The sequence below is a fragment of the Coloeus monedula genome, assembly GCF_965178545.1.
Source record: "Coloeus monedula genome assembly, chromosome: W".
NCBI lineage: Eukaryota > Metazoa > Chordata > Aves > Passeriformes > Corvidae > Coloeus > Coloeus monedula.
Genome location: NC_138821.1, coordinates 21,477,700 through 21,494,591, shown reverse-complemented (window position 1 = coordinate 21,494,591; position 16,892 = coordinate 21,477,700). Strand labels below are relative to the sequence as shown.

The 16,892-nt window shown below is 41.5% G+C and overlaps 1 protein-coding gene across 1 annotated transcript in view; it reads right to left on the bottom strand.

The window, feature by feature from the left end:
• Positions 1-785: 785 nt before the first annotated feature.
• LOC309584566 (transmembrane protein 161B-like) overlaps positions 786-16,892 on the bottom strand; it is a gene marked incomplete at its 3' end in the record, with an annotated part of 152,036 nt that continues 135,929 nt past the window's right edge. The window contains exons 9-12 of the mRNA XM_082300648.1: positions 14,591-14,704; positions 12,990-13,164; positions 2,280-2,376; positions 786-1,063 (exon numbers count right to left, since the gene is read on the bottom strand). Coding sequence (XP_082156774.1) covers positions 786-1,063; positions 2,280-2,376; positions 12,990-13,164; positions 14,591-14,704 — 664 coding nt within the window. The remainder of the gene's footprint in view (positions 1,064-2,279; positions 2,377-12,989; positions 13,165-14,590; positions 14,705-16,892) is intronic.

Here is a 16,892-nt window from a genome sequence, read left to right as displayed (position 1 = left end):
CTTATCTGTGTTTTGAATGCAGAGCCGAAGGAATTCTACCGGCTCTCCCCCCTCTCTCTCAAAGGTACAGAAAAGCACAGGATTCATGTCTGGCATAGGGCAGACGATAGGGAATACAGTATCATACAGTCACCTCAGGACACCTTCTTACTGCACAAGCATTAATGCATATATTTAGGCAGCAATACCTGCCAGGTTCACATATTTATTCCTGTGTTAAATTTAAATTTTATACAACTTTTGTCACTGTAATATACAGTATCTCCCTTGTCCTGTTGGATTATTCCATTTTTCTTGGAGAAAGGTGATCAAGAGCTATCCAAGTTTTTTTAAAACCCCCTAATGTTTCACTGTATGGCTGTTTCAAGATTTTGCTTACTAGGCAGCCACCATTTACATAAATGGTACCCTACTGACGTAGTTCATTCACTGACTCTTGATTCTTAAAATACAGAATTTTGAGGGAGGCTTGCTGTTTATGGAAAATATATACTCTGAAGTGTTATCTTTTCAACATGTCCACTAATACCCACCACACAATAATGTCAGTCAATCCCAGTACCATAATTCAATTAGTTACCTACCATTTCAGTAACAAAAAGTAACAAATCCAGTTGTAATTTTAAACATTATAAAGAATAATCACCCTGAGAAAACAGAATAAGTGTTTAAGAATAAATGCTGATATGTTTTTTCTTAATATACAGTTTTTTCTTCATCTCCTCTTGGGTACTTGGGTTTCTATCTAGAATTTGATCTCATACTTGCTTCGTCGGTTGATCAGTTTATGCGACACTCAGGTACTGATAATAGAAAAGCCCAAAGAGGCTTGTGGAAAAAAGACAAGCAGCAATCCACCAGGTGAGGAAAGACAAGAGTCCTCGGAATAGGAGAGGAGTGAAAATATTTTTTAGGCTTCCCAAAGCCACTGCTATTTTCACTACAGTTATTTTTGTCTTTCCATCAACAGATGGAGACTCAGAAGAAACTGAACTGGGAAGCAGATTGTTTTCTACTGCAGTGTCAGAATTAGATTCTGGGTAGATGCCCCAAGAATAATTACCTGTTAAAAAACAGAGTAACATATAAGATACTTGTAGAGTTAGATTTTAAATTATGTTATTTCTAGCAACTCAATAATCAGCTTATATATATTTGTCAAACAAACAAAAAAATTGCACAATTTTACTTATAAATTAATAAATGCTAATTGTGTCCATCCACATAGCTTTCTGATAATACTAGTAAGATATCAGGGTAGGATTCACCTTACCTTTTGACATCCTAATTTTTACATATGAATCAGTTGCCTTGGGACCCTATCAGTGCTGGGTGTGACTCATCTCACCAGATGTAGATGTCTATTTTACAATGGAATGAATCACAGACTAATAATGCCTATTTCTTTCTGTTCACATTTGGCAAAATGAATGCTGGTATTGCATGGTAAACTGTGAAAGACATTCCTCAAAAGAAAGAAAAAACCAGTGACATCAGATCTCCCAATAATGAAATAAACCCCACACCTTACAATTTCTGTCCAAAAAGTTCACTAAAGTTTGAAGTATTGAAAAAAAATTACCAGATATCCATAAAGTTAAATAAACAATGCTTTATACAGCTCATTGTTGAAAGATGTCAAAAGCAGCAAGAGAAGACCACATCTTAAAAGCTGTTTATCAGCTGTTTGCCAACAGGTCAAGGTGAGCCTTCCTGTGTATTCAGCTCTGGTGAGGTCACACCTGGAATTCTGTGTCCAGTTCTGGGTTTCCCAGTACATGGACATACTTGCAGACAGTCCATCTCAGGGCCAAAAAGATAATGAAGGTACTGGAGCATCTTTCATATGAGGAGAGGTTGAGAGAACTGGGACTGTTGAGTCTGGAGGAGAGAAGGCCCAGGGGGGGATCTTATTACTCCATATAAATACCTGATAGGAGGGAATGAAGAAGAGGGAGCCAGGCTCTTCTCAGTACTGCCCATTGATGGATAAGAGGCAATGGGCACAAATTAAAGCACAGAATATTCCATGAGAACACAAGAAAACACTTTTTTTACTGTGAGGGTGGTCAAACACTGGAACAGGTTGCCCAGAGAGGTTGTAGATTCTCCCTCCTCTGAGATACTCAAAACCCAACTGGACACAGTCCTGGGCAACCTGCTGTAGCTGACTCTGCTTGAGCAGGAGGGTTGGACTAGATTCTAATTTTCTTCAGGAGACTGAAAATATAAATGTCCGATATTGAATAGAACAGTTTTGTTCATCAAATTTTGCCTACCTAGTGTTTTCAAAAGCAGAGTTGAGTGAAGGACCATTACCAGTGGTGCAATATACTGCAGTGCAATTACACAAAGATAATAGAATACCCGAGCCACCTGGGAAAATAGAAAAGAGTAATCCATGAGTTCTGGGTGATCAAAGCAAACGTTTATGCATCTGTTAAGGAAAAAAAAGCAATTAATAAAAAAACCCCCAGTTCTTATGCAAAACTCCCCCCTATTTTACAAGTTTTATAGCATATTTTAGTATGTGATATATTGTCTTCAAAAGACCTAATGAAGGTCCCTATAATGAATTCTAGTTTCAGGACACTTACAATCCCAAAAGGAATTGCTGAAAGAAAATAATTAAAAGTAGTGGTTCTATTAATAAAAACAAGAGCAATTTTGCTTATCCAAACTGAATGCTATAATTCAAATATTCATATTTGAATACACTAGAATTTTGTGAGCCATCTCAAAGCTAAATATATGATTATGCTAAGTGATTTACAAACTAAATCCCATTTCAAAAATGCAGTACTGTGACTGTAGAAACAGTCCAAAGCCTGATCAAAGGTAAATGAAACTTTGGTTAATATCGTAGTCCCTTTTCAAAGTGAGATATTTGCAAGATCTCCAAACAGATAAAACCAGTACTTTAAAAACAATGACGAGGAATTTTCATTCGCAGTTCATCAATAACAAAGCATTTAAATGATCTTCATTTCAGGTACACATTATGGTTCATTGAGAACCACTCAGATTTATCCCTCCCCCATTACCAATCTGTTCCAGCTTTCTCAAGATTGCTACATTACATATTTTACATAAGCTGTTGACCTAAAAGGCTAGATCAAATGAAGAAGGTAAAAAAGTAATTAAATCAATAGAATCATAGAATCATTAAGGTTGGAAAAGACCTCTAAGGTCATTGAATCTAACTGTTCACCCAGCACCACTCTGTTCACCACTAAACCATATCCCAAATAAATAGCAAACAAGCAGTAAAAGTTCACTGGGTTTTAGAAAATAACACAATGCAGGGTGGCAAAAAAAGATGAAGGCACGCCTGACTTTTTTTTTTAAATAGCTTTGAAGCCTCAAAGGGCTTTGAGATGATCAAGCATCAGAAAACTAAAATGCAAAAAAAAAGCAGTAAAACATTGACAGAAGAAAAAGAATGAGACAAAATATTTTAAGATAATTGATGGTGTATGATGAAAAGAGCAAATAAAAAAAAAAGCAATGATCACTGTAGGAAAACAGATAGGAAAGACTTTACTGGCAAAAGTACCAGAAGAAAAGAAAGCAGGCATGGCTAGTAAAACCAGATAGGATTATATTTAGTGGCCCTGAGCTTCTTAAAGTTTTTCAAAGTACTGGATAAATGGATTTAGGAAAAACCACATACATTTAATCAATGAGATGAAAACTCCCAAAACTAAAACTATGCATTCACAACTAGAACAGTTCTCTCATAAACAACTGCTGATAGTTGTACTTCCTAACTTTTTTTGAAGTCCAGTGCCAGTCACTTGGTATGTTATTACATATATGAAATAACAAAGACAAGATTATAGTAGTGATGCTCTAAAAACTGAGAGGAAGCTTTGTCCTATGGCATATTGCAATATTCCTTCTGGAATACACCCTGACTCAGAAAGATTATCAGGCACCGCTATCATGCAACACTAGAAATAAGTTTATTTTGCAGGAAACACATAATGACTCCATATCAAGCTTACAATTTTCTATCGATTTCCTCTGTTTGCTGGCTCTATTGCTTTGCTTTAAAAAAAGGCCCTCAAGTAAATCTTTCCTTTTTATCACTTGCCACAGTACCAAGATGCACAGATGGTTTCATATCTAGGCTAATGCATTTGAGAGTGGTCTCACAGAACTAAACATGTCTTATTTTATACCAACATATAACTATTCTATCTTAAATTTTGCCCAAATTTAACAATTACAGTTGGGATTAGGTAACAACATTTTGCCCTTCTATCTAAATTTTACTTGCTTTTCCATGCTGTAGCTAAGAAAACACCATTTATCCTATACCCCCCCAAGTTTCATAGAATCATAGAATTATCAAGGTTGGAAGAGACCTTCAAGACCATCAAGTCCACCTGTCCACCCAGCACTGCCACTGTAACCCTTAAACCACTAAACAACATAACCCAGTGCCAGATCCAGATGCCTCTTTAACACCTCCAGGGATGGTGACTCCACCACCTCCCTGGGCAACCTATTTCAATGCCTGACCACCCTAACAGTGAAATTTTTTTTTCTAATATCTAATCTGACTCTCCCCTGTCTCAGTTTAAGGCCATTTCCTCTTGTTCTCTCACTAAAGGCACAGGAGAAGCCACCAGCCCCCATCTCACTACAACCTCCTTTCAGGTAGTTGTAGAGAGCTATGAGGTCCTCCCTGAGCCTCTTCTAAACAAACCCAGCTCCCTCAGCTGCTGTTCCTCATAAGACATTTTCTAGACCCTTCATGAGCCTTGTTGCCCTTCTCTGGACACATTCCAGCACCTCAATGTCCTTTATGAAGTGAGGGGCCCAAAACTGAGCACAGTACTCGAGGTGTGGCCTCACCAGTGACGAGTACATGGGGACAATCACTTGCCTCGTCCTGCTGGCTACACTATTCTTGATAGAGGCCAAGATGCCATTGAATTTCTTGGCCACCTGGGCACACGCTGGCTCATAGTGAGCTAGCTGGCAACCAGCACCCCCAAGTCCCTTTCTGCCCAACAGCCCTCAAACCACTTCTCCCCCAGCCTATAGTGCTACATGGGTTTGCTGTGACCCAAGTGCAGGACCTGGCACTTAGCCTTATTGAACCTCATGCAGTTGTCCTTAGCTCATTGATTGAGCCTGTCCTACCCTCGAGCAGATCAACACTCCCACCTAACTTGGTGTCATCTGCAAATTTACTGCACTCAATCCCCACATCCAGGTGATCAATAAAGATGTTAAATAGGACTGGCCCCAAAACTGAGCCCTGGGGAACATCGCTAGCAATTGGCCCCAACTGAATTTAGCTCCATTCACCACAACTCTGGGCCTAGCCATCCAGACAGTTTTTTACCCATCGAAAAGTCCACCCATCCAAGCTGAGAGCAGACAGTTTTTCTAGGAGGATGCTGCGGGATATGGTGTCAAATGCTTTACTGAAGTCTAGATAGACAACATCCACAGCCTTTCCCTCACCTACTAAGCCGGTCACTTTGTCCTAGAAGGAGATCAAGTTGGTCATGCAGGACCTTCCTTTCGTAAGTCCATGTTGTCTGGGCTTAATCCCCTGGTTGTCTGGCATGTGCCATGCAATGGAACTCAGGAGGATTTCTTCCATAACCTTGCCCAAAATCAAGCTTAGGCTGTGTAAGAGACGGTCCGAAGATCCCTCATCTGCTTCACGATCATCACCGAGGACATAGACTGAACACAGGAGTCCTGGCCCTGCTGAGGTGGGATGTCTGCCAAGTGTTGCCTACGGGTGTGCCCACTGGGAACTGGTACCCATTCCTGAGGAAAATTAGTGCAGGTCACAATGGACTGTGCCGTTCTTGCTGCCCAGGTGGGAAGGACTGTGCTGAAGCGGAAAGGAACAACCTGTCCTGTACACCTCTCCGGTACACCTGTCTTGTACGTCTGTCCTGTACCTGTTTCCCAAAGCAACGGACCCCATAACAATGGCTGTAGATTTCCCAACCTCTTGGCCAGTTGCCCCTCGCTTCTGAAAAGGACTATAGAGGGACCTTCTGGAATAACCAAGTCCGAGATCTCCCCACGGAAAGAAGACGAATCTATTGGCGGAAGACCACGAGGACTTCGTCTCATACGTTGGTAGCTATTGCCCCTCTTTTCCCCCCTCTCTACTTTGTTTTTTTCTCTCTCTCTCTCTTACTCTCTTCTATTGCATTACTGTGTTGTGGGCACTTAATAAAGGTGCACTGTTTTGATTAAAACTGAAACCTCTTGTGTCCTTTTACACTCTGAGATCGATAAACGAACCATCACGACCCCCGCTTGCATTAGCGGATCGTGACATTAAACTGGCATCACGGACAGGATCTGACAGACAGAAGGGGTTGCAAGGTTGCGTGTAGTCTGTAATAGGGGAAGGATGTTTCGCTCCAGCCGCACCTAGCCCGACACCCTGAAAAGGGTGAGCGGTGTCTAGAAAGCAAGGGGGGTGACTTGAATTTCCCGCAAACTGCACATGCCTAGGTGAAAAGCACCCCGTACTCAGTTGAGGGCTCTGTCTTCAGATTTTTCGCAAAAGGTCTCTTAGTGTAAAAGGGGGAACTGTGTTTTTTGGTGTGTGCATGAATTTGGACTGCTTGGTGTAGTGAAGAGACAACCATAAGTAACTTAAGGAGTACCTCCCAAGCAGATTTGGTCTCTTCACCCACCCAGGGAAACGAAGGGAGACACAGCGAAGCTGTGTGTGTCGCAGTGTGTAATTAACTTTTACCTCCCTGTGGTGGTTTTGATCCCTTCATAAAATGACTGAAAACCCTAGTGCAAAAGTTAAAGCTGCGTTTTATGCTCTGCTAGCAAAACATAATGCCCGGCCCTCTCTGGAAGGGGAAGAATGGGCTCAAAATAACTGGTTTAATTTGGATAATGTAACTGATAGAGTATGTTCTTTACAACATGAGACTAGATTTAAATTTGGCCGAAATAAAACCATAATCTGCTCTGTTTTAGGGGCATGCCTTGCGGCAGCTATAGATCATCGCTTGAAGCGATGTACTGAGGAGAAAGCAATCATAGATTCCCTTCAAAACCTAGTGGAGATTCTACAGAAACAATTAGATGAAGAGAAGAATAAAAATCATTTGCTAGAGACTGCTTTAAAAGAGGAATATTTTAAGAATTCAAAGAATACTGACTCACCAAAAGAGACAGAGGAAAAGGAAACTCCTCACATTAACCAAATATACCCCCAGAAAGAACTAGTGCTATTAAAAAATTGTGGGGAAACTGCTGCCCTCGTATGAGACTTCTGATTAAAACAGAATATAATTATATCAATGATGAAGATTTTGAACTGCATATCACCACTAAACAAATACCATACACTGCTGTTGAATTGGCCAGGTTAAAAAAGGAGTATGGGCGGCTCCCCCACGAATCTGAGATGGAATATGTTTTCCGAGTGTCCCTCACTGGAGGAGACCAAATTCAATTAACTGAACAGGAGGTCAGTGGATACTGGGGACATGGAGTTTTCTTGACAACAGGAGACAAACGTGGCACATGGTCCCTGACTCAGCGTGCAGCTTCCTGGTCCGGGGCACTCAATCCTTTAGAAAGGGGAGACCCTTTAGCTATAGTTGGTACCCCCGATCAACTTCTAGAAAGCGTCCACAAAGCCGACCGTCTGCAAATGATCCATGAAAGGAAATTAACTCCTGGATATGAATCCCCCATGCAATTACCTGTGAAACCTGAACTGATGACCCCTTTAATTCGAGGCCTTCCAGAATCACTCAAACCTACAGCAATTGTCCTTCAAAAAACCATAGCAGCTGTAGGTCCCGTAGAAAGGCTGGATAGATTCCTTGGAAACCCGAGCGACCGAACTGGATCTACCGATCCTGGGTTTACTCCATACTCAACCCCCTCTCAGCCACCAGGTTCACAATCGAATTCACCTGCCAGTGATCGCAAAGTTTGGACATGGAGTGAGGTTGCAGAAGATTTGATTAATTACAGTAGGAAATATGGACCCATAAAAATCCCAGAGGAAAAATCAGAAAAAACAAAAGGTGTCAGGTACATTAGGGCTCCTCATAGTGAAAAACCAGAGAATGTAAAACAGATCCCTAAGCGTCAGCATTGGTGGTTATTAGGCATCAAAAAGGGGGTCCAGAGAGATATGATGGATGGCTTACCCCTTGACAAATTGAGTAAGGTAGTGTCTAACTGGCACTGCCGAAAACCCATTCTACCAAATCCGTCAATTCAACCCAGTGCACCCCTCCTCCCTCAGAATCTGGGCAGTGAGTCAAAGCAACCTCTCCCTCAAAGTCTGTGCAGTGAGCCAAAACGACCTCTCCCTCAAAACCAGGGAAACTAGACCCTCCGTCTCTTGTCAGTGGGCGAAGAGACGGATCATGGGTGTACCTGAGAATGCGCACTAAAAATAAAACAGGAGATATAATGATCACAGCTATTACAGGCCCTAAACGGGCACCTGTAACTTTTCTGATTGACACTGGAGCACAAATTTCTGCACTGACAAAGAAAGATGCCCAGAGGTGTGGAATTGTTCCAACAAAGAACCAATATTGTGTTTTAAATGCCTTGGGAACGCTCTCACTACAGGGACCAAATGATCCTAAGAATCCTGCACACTACCTTGGACAACCTGTTTTGGTAGACCTTCCTACTGTAGGAGAAGTACCACTAGTGCTAAAAAGCCCTCTGAATAAATATGCATGGGTAGCCTCTGATGCCCTAGGGAGAGAGCATCGGATACATACACGCTGCATAATTCCATCATTCTAATTTTCTGCCTTTGGTGGCAGACTCTGTTGTGTTTGCTTTTCACAGAAGAACTCCGAGGGACATGAAGAATCCGGCATGGTCCCTCAAACAAGTTAAATTGCTGATGCAAAACAATGTCTCAGAAGTTCAGTGTCATAGGTTAGCAAGCATAGTCCCGGAAGGGACGTCCTTGCTAAGGGGTGCTTACAGTTTCCTCTGGGAACTGATAGAACCTATCAGCTGGCCAGTTTGAATATGGACAATTCTCTAAGCCACTTAAAGTTGTGAACACCTCTGTGATCCACATTTAAGAATAGGCAAACTCCCCCTCCAAGCTCTCTCTCGTTTCCGGCGTTGGGACAGGTGGCTGCGGGCCCCGTGTGGGGGCCAGCGGGCCCGGCCAGGCCCTGCTTGGGCCAGGCCGGGCCGGGCCACGGCCATCCTGGAGCCATGGACCTGTTCCAGCCATGGAACCCCCCCCCACTGCCTTGCCATGGGCAGCCGGAGCGGTTTGGCTCTCCCCCCTCTCCACTGCGATAAGAAAAATTCAACATTCCAGCTGCAAAGCTGCAAGGCCGAGGTGAGATTAACCCTTTTACTGCTGTGAAGAGCTGAAAACCTGAGGGAAGAGAGAGAGGAGATGCTTAAAGCTGAAATTCTGTTGTGAAGCTATGATATATCAGAGTATCCTGTTGTAATTTCATGAAGATATGGGGGGTGGAGTGTTCAACTCGTAAGCAAAAGCACCTGCGCCGAGGTAGGCAGATGCTGACGCAGCTGTAATTTCATGAGAAGTTTGAACAAGGAGAGATGAACCAGATGAGGACTTTTGCTCCAAACGGGAAAGGAGAAAACCTCAGTACCTAGAGATGCTTCCAGAGATAGTCTTAACAATGAAGATGAGGAAGACCCTTTGCTCCCAGGGAAGGAGAAGGGCCTCTGTTTTTGTTTCTGAACGGCTCAACCTTAAAATTGTACCCCAAGAAACTTCAAGAGTGGACCCTCGAAAGCAGTTGCGGGAAAAGCTGCAAGTCGGGGGGAAAGGACTCACACGCAGGCAGAGAGACTCCTCTTCCTAAATGGACTGAACAATATTTGGAAGTGGGCGGCTGTCTCGTTGTGATAATGTTTTCATAGCATGAGCAAGAAGAGACTTCTCTTTCTAAATGGACTGAACAAGGTTATTATGGAAGTGGTAAACAGACTGAACATCTTAAGGGTTGTTTTTTCACATTGTCAGTGGGAGAAGGGAGGAAGGTGGGGGGAGGAGGAGAGTTCTGAAGGTGGTATAATTTTTTTTTTTTTTCTTCCCTCTTTTAGGTCTGTTAATAAACTTTATATTCTTTCAAGTTTGGTGCCTGCTTTGCATTTCTCCTAATTCTTATCTCACAGCAGATAAACAGTAATGAGTATTTTGGACCAAACCACTACACTAAATTGGTGTTTCCGCCCGGTTGCAAACCGAACCCGCGACATTCAGCCAGCTTGTTCACCTTTTCTGCAAACTTCCTTCGAGGGGTGGACAACCTGGTTGCGAAAGCGGAACCCTTCTAAGAAACGAACGCAAAGACACATAACCGGTTTTGTGGGAACAGGATTGGGAATCTTAAATAGTATTGATTCAGAAGTACTAATGAATAAATTGGCTGCCACAACTACAGATTTGACTAAAATACAACAACCACTACAGTCATCCCTATTAGCCTTGGGAAGCCATCAGTGGTTGTTATCAAACATATTACCAAATTGGGAAAAGGTAAATGTGAATGACCACAAATTGATAATTGACGCATTCGATGCTACACAAAACAACGTTTCTTTGGCTCTCAGCTGCATCCAGGCTCAATTATGGATGCAGTCAGTTGCTGCCTCAATTATAAGAGAAGGTGAAGAAGGCACTTTTCCTACTGAAATTCGGAAAATCATCTGGGACAGTGCCACTGATTTTGAAAGAGAATTCCAATCCTGGTGGAACTTAGTAAATTTTACCTACGATCCCCTCACAAACACAGCCACAGCCTTTGTTCTAACCATACGTAATGCTTCAGTGCATTTGATATTCCCTGTCATTGCATTAGGGCTGAACCATGATGGAGCTGTTCTCTATCCTTTCGAGCATAGAGAATGGGCCCGTCAAATTGGTGAGAAGTGGCAAACTGTTAATTTAGAAACTTGTATTGTCCGAGAACAACAAGGGTTCATCTGTGAAAGTAATGCAATTAGAGCTCAAGACATTTGTTTAGATACAGAACAAAATATCTGTCATTTTGAAGTTCATCCTAACCAGATTTCTGAAACAGTGCTTGTCTATATAGGTAATGGATGTGCATGCTTAAGAACTGCTTGTGATAAAGTATTTGTAGAAAATTTAGTAATAGATACTAAAAATCATTCAAATTTTTGTGTTTGTAACTTTACTAAAATCATAGGATGTGATTTTTCATATTTAGCCCCAGTTACTTCTTATCACCTTTTACAGTCCAATTACACACTGATACACCGATTATTGCCTACCCCCATTGGGATGAACCTTACTTTGGTAAAGCAATTGTTGCTTCACCAAGATTTAATTGAAATTTTGGAAAAGATCAAGAAAAATGGACAGAAAACCTTGGTAACTGTTCATCACAATGTGAAAGAAATACATTGTGTTCTAGAAAGGGTAAAGAAAGATGCTGAACACAGGTGGTGGGATACTCTTTTTGGGTGGTCACCTACTGCTACAGGTGTCCTGAACAAATTGTGTCATCCCATCATTGTTCTTTTGATTTCGGTTTTGATTGGTTTTGCTTTATCAGCAGTCTTATACATCATGAATTGGAGAATGATGAAACGGTTAACACAGTTGACATCTATAATAGATGTCCACGTCCCATCTACTGTGGACATCCCCAAGGTTATTGACACAAGACGAACTACACAAGTATTAAAATAAGATGTGATAAGAAATTAGAGGTATTTTGATTAAAAAATTACATGTGTATTCTGATTATAAAATTATTTCTTTCTTTCTTTTCTTTCCTTCTTTTGTTTTCTTTTCCTTCCTTTCTTATGTTCTCTACCCTTTTCCTGGATATGCTACCAACATTGACGAGTCCTGAAGACTTCGCAACGACACTACGAAATCGTGCTAATGGAGTTAGCTTGACGACAATCGTGAGTCATGGGGTGGTGTAAGAGACGGTCCGAAGATCCCTCATCTGCCTCACGATCATCACCGAGGACAGAGACTGAACACAGGAGTCCTGGCCCTGCTGAGGTGGGATGTCTGCCAAGTGTTGCCTACGGGTGTGCCCACTGGGAACTGGTACCCATTCCTGAGGAAAATTAGTGCAGGTCACAATGGACTGTGCCGTTCTTGCTGCCCAGGTGGGAAGGACTGTGCTGAAGCGGAAAGGAACAACCTGTCCTGTACACCTCTCCGGTACACCTGTCTTGTACGTCTGTCCTGTACCTGTTTCCCAAAGCAACGGACCCCATAACAATGGCTGTAGATTTCCCAACCTCTTGGCCAGTTGCCCCTCGCTTCTGAAAAGGACTATAGAGGGACCTTCTGGAATAACCAAGTCCGAGATCTCCCCACGGAAAGAAGACGAATCTATTGGCGGAAGACCACGAGGACTTCGTCTCATACGTTGGTAGCTATTGCCCCTCTTTTCCCCCCTCTCTACTTTGTTTTTTTCTCTCTCTCTCTCTTACTCTCTTCTATTGCATTACTGTGTTGTGGGCACTTAATAAAGGTGCACTGTTTTGATTAAAACTGAAACCTCTTGTGTCCTTTTACACTCTGAGATCGATAAACGAACCATCACGACCCCCGCTTGCATTAGCGGATCGTGACAGGCTGACAGGCCTGTAGTTTCCTGGATCATCCTTCTGACAAATTCAAACTCAATTCATGCTGAACAGAAACACTCATCAAGACAAACATAAGACTTGCCAAGATATTTGTAAAGAATTCTTCATGGTGGGATCTCTTAGAACAAAGGAGAAACAACTTAAAACATCTGAATAATATGGATGATGTATCTTTGCATATTTTGGGTTGCAGAATTTTGTTGTAATGGTAATATTTTTATAAAGGATATAGTTTAGGAACCTTCATTCAAATTTCAGTTCTGGTGCCAAGGAAGACAACAAACCAGACATTTATGTTTTTCTATGAAAAGCATTTGCACAGAGCACCCAAACATATACAACCTTAGTGCAGTTATACTTACCATTTTTTGTAAATCATTTGTACTTATTCTGCCGGCTTCCTTTTTCATCTGATCCATGCATTTCTGGGCTAAATTCAGATAGGCCTGTAAGTGACTGCGCATCAAAACCAACCGTAAAGCACACAACAGGATTATAATCCACAACCGCATGGTGTCAAATGTATCTTCAGACATTCTGTGGATAAAAGGGCAATGTTTTTTTCTAAAGGTCACCTACCCCTACAGAGTTATTTGTTTGCATCATTTGTAAGGAAAAGGAGAAGGTTGCGAAGGATTGTCTCTGTGTGTGGTATCCCATGGTGAAGCTGGGGAAGAGTGTGAGGAGGAAGAAGTGGCAGAGAGGAAGTGTTATGAACTGACTGGAATCCCTCATTCCATGTCCCTCTGTCTTTCCTGGGGAAGGAGGTAGAGAATTTGGGAGTGAAGTTGAGCCTGGGAAGAAGGGAAGAGCAGAGGGAAGGTGTTTTTAGATTTGTTCTTATTTCTCATTATCCTACTCTCTGTTTAATTGGCAATAAATTAAATTAATTTCCCTGAGTCGAGTCTGTTTTGCCCGTGATGGTAATTGCTGAGTGATCTCCCTGTCCTTATCTCAACCCACAAGTCTTTCATCATATTTTTCTGCCCTGTCTAGTTGAAGAGGAGGAGTGATAGAGCAGCTTGGTGGGCCCTATTACAGCATTAAATCCAAATTACTACCCATTTGTTTGCAAACAATTAAATGCTTGAATTTTGAGTAACAAAAAGAGGACACTAAAAAGCAGGCTCTTACAGATAATTACAAGTTTTTTGATATATAGTTGTAGATAACATCTCCAACTGCCTTAGATACATTGCTATAGCACAACTCTCATTAACCGAAGAGTAAAATGGAAACAAAAATTATATATTTACAATGTTTTATGCAATAGTTCAGTGATCACAGTTATCTTAGAAGCATCTTTTAGATCTAGAAAGCAATAAAAGTGACAGTAAATCATATCAGTTTCAGCTCAATTTGAATACTATTTTGAATTGTTACTAAAGTGACAATGACAATTACCTATGCTACTTACACAATACTGATTTCAGATACAATTATTCCTGAAAATTCTTTCCATTTTTATTCTTTAAAATATTTTAGCTAGTGAATTTCATATGCACTTCATCTACACACAGATTTTAAGACAAGTTTCATATTACTAAGGACCTTAGGTCAGTTCTCATACCAATGTATCTCAATCATCTTCAGTGAAATCACTTCTCTCTTAGACCAATAAGTAAGATGTAAGGTATTAGAAGCTGGCAATGACATGGTATTCTGTCCCTAGGAAGAACAATGCAGAACTCTGATGCAGAGATGCCAGAAGATAGCAGCTCTTTGGAAACCACTGCCTTACCATTCTTCATTGGATTCAATACTCTGCAACTAATTCTCATTCTTCCTAAACAACAGAAGCCCTTTACAGCTCAGTTGGAACTTCTACAATACCTTTCATGATAGATGCTAGTCACAGCCACAATTTTAAGTTTTCCTTGTTGCTATGACTTTTACAGGGCACTACTTTGACTTAAGGTTTCAGCCTCAATACCCCAGAAAGAATTTTTAAAGAGAATCTTACAAAGGTATGCTCTCTTTGCCCAAAGGTGGGTTCATAATGTAGTCCTTAGTGATTGGTTTTACCCACAGTAGAACCATAAGTAAAGGAGACAAGAAGTTTATATGCAGCAATGTTCTGGAAGAGGAAAAAAAAGGAAGTGAGTTATTAAATACAGTTACCGTACTGTTGAAATTGGTGGTACAGAAGAGTAATACAAGTTTTACAATAGGGGAGAAAAGGTAAATAAGAGGATTACTTCCCTTTTTTAAAGTATGGCTTAAGTCTCAACAAAACAGTAATATTACATACTGTGAAATCAAACTGGTTGTGGTTTTAAAAAAAGCAAGTTTTTTAGATATTCAAACAAACTAACCAAAGGAACTACATGCATTTTTACCACACTATAGTAAAACATAGTTGTTGAAAATTTCCATACAATGGCATAATACCAAACTGCAGTAGCCACTACTGTTTTAGTCTAGAGAGTGAGTATCTTAGATGGATATTTATGGAAAATATGTTGCTATACTAGTGATTTTTTTCTTTATTAAAAATGTACTCAGATTATTTTCAATTATCTAAACAGATTAGAAGAAACACTTTTCACAGGTCAGATCATCCAGTTTAATGAAGATTTTTACTTAGGAAGCTTAAGGAGCAGTCCAAAGCATTTCAGTAACTTGTGAAATAAGCTTCTACTTATTTAAGACAGACATGACATTTAAGACCCATGACAGACAGCCTATTGCCTTAGTGGACTGGAATGTGCCAAAGAGTGGCAAGAACCACTTTATGTTTATTTGAGTAAAGGTAGAAAGGCTGAAAGACTCTTGAAGCAGGCTCTGGAAATGGAGTGAATGCGTAGGAAAACTGTATTAATTGATTAAGAGGATTCCAAAATATATATGGAAAAGGATTCTGCTAAAGGAAAACCAAACAGGCAGTCAAAATTAAAATTGACACCAGAATATCTCAATTCTATTTTACCCAAAATTTTATTCCCTATTTATATATGCAAGATTCATGTTAGTAATTTTGACCATGTTACTGAGGTGGCAATTCATCATTTGCCTAATCTAAAATTATTTTTTTTAAGTCGCTGGTCCCTATAAGTCTCCCATTAGGTAATTATAGAATCATAGAATATGCAGAGTTGGAAGGGACCCATCAGGACCCTCAAGTCCAACTTCTGGCCCTTCACAGGACACCCCCAAGAATCTATCCACGTGCCTGAGAGCATTGTCCAAATGCTTCTTGAACTCTGGCAGGCTTGATGCTGTGACCACTCCCCTGGGAAGCCTGTTCCAGTGCTCAACCACCCTCTGGGTGAAGAACATTTTTCTAATATCCAACCTAAACCTCCCCTGACTCAGCTTCATGCCATTCCCTCGAGTCCCATCACTGGTCACGAGAGTGAAGACATCAGCACCTGTCCCTCCACTTCCCCTCATGAGGATGTTGAAGACAGCAATGAGATCTCCCCTCAGTCCCTCCAGGGTGAATAAACCAAGTGAACCTCAGCCACTCCTCATACTGCTTCCCCTGCAGACCCTTCACCGTCCTCATGGCCCTCCTTCAGATGCTCCTTAATCTTAATGTCTTTCTTATATTGCAGTGACCAAAACTGCACACAGGACTCGAGGTGAGGCCACACCAGTGCAGAGCAGAGTGGGACAATCAACTCCCTTGACCGGCTGGTGATGCTATGCTTGATGCACCCCAGGACAGGACACAGTTGGCCCTCCTGGCTGCCAAGGCACTACTGACTCATATTCAACTTGCCATCAACCAGGACCCCAGGTCCCTTTCTGCAGCTGCTCTCCAGTCTCTTGTTCCACAGTCTATACACACATCCAGGGTTGCCCCATCTCAGGTGCAGATTCTGGCACTTGCCCTTGTTAAACTTCATACAGTTGGTGATTGTCCAGCCCTCTAATTTGTCGAGGTCTCTCTGCAAGGCTTCTCTGCCCTCAAGGGAGTCGACAGCTCCTCCCAAATTAGTGTCATCAGCAAACTTACTTAGTATTCCTTCAAGTCCTGTGTCCAAGTAGTTAATGTTGAAAAGAACTGGGCCTAAGATAGAGCCCTGCAGAACCCCACTAGTGACTGGTGCCAGCCTGATGTAACCCCACTTGCTATAACTCTTTGTGCTGACCCATGAGCCAGTTGCTGACTCATCGTGCAATACAGTTATTCAGCTGTGTGCTGGACATTTTGTCCAGAAGGATCCTGTGGGAGACAGCATCAAAAGTTTTCCTGAAGTCCAAAAAGATTACATCTAATGGCTTTCCTAGATCAACTAGATGGGTTACCCTGTCATAGA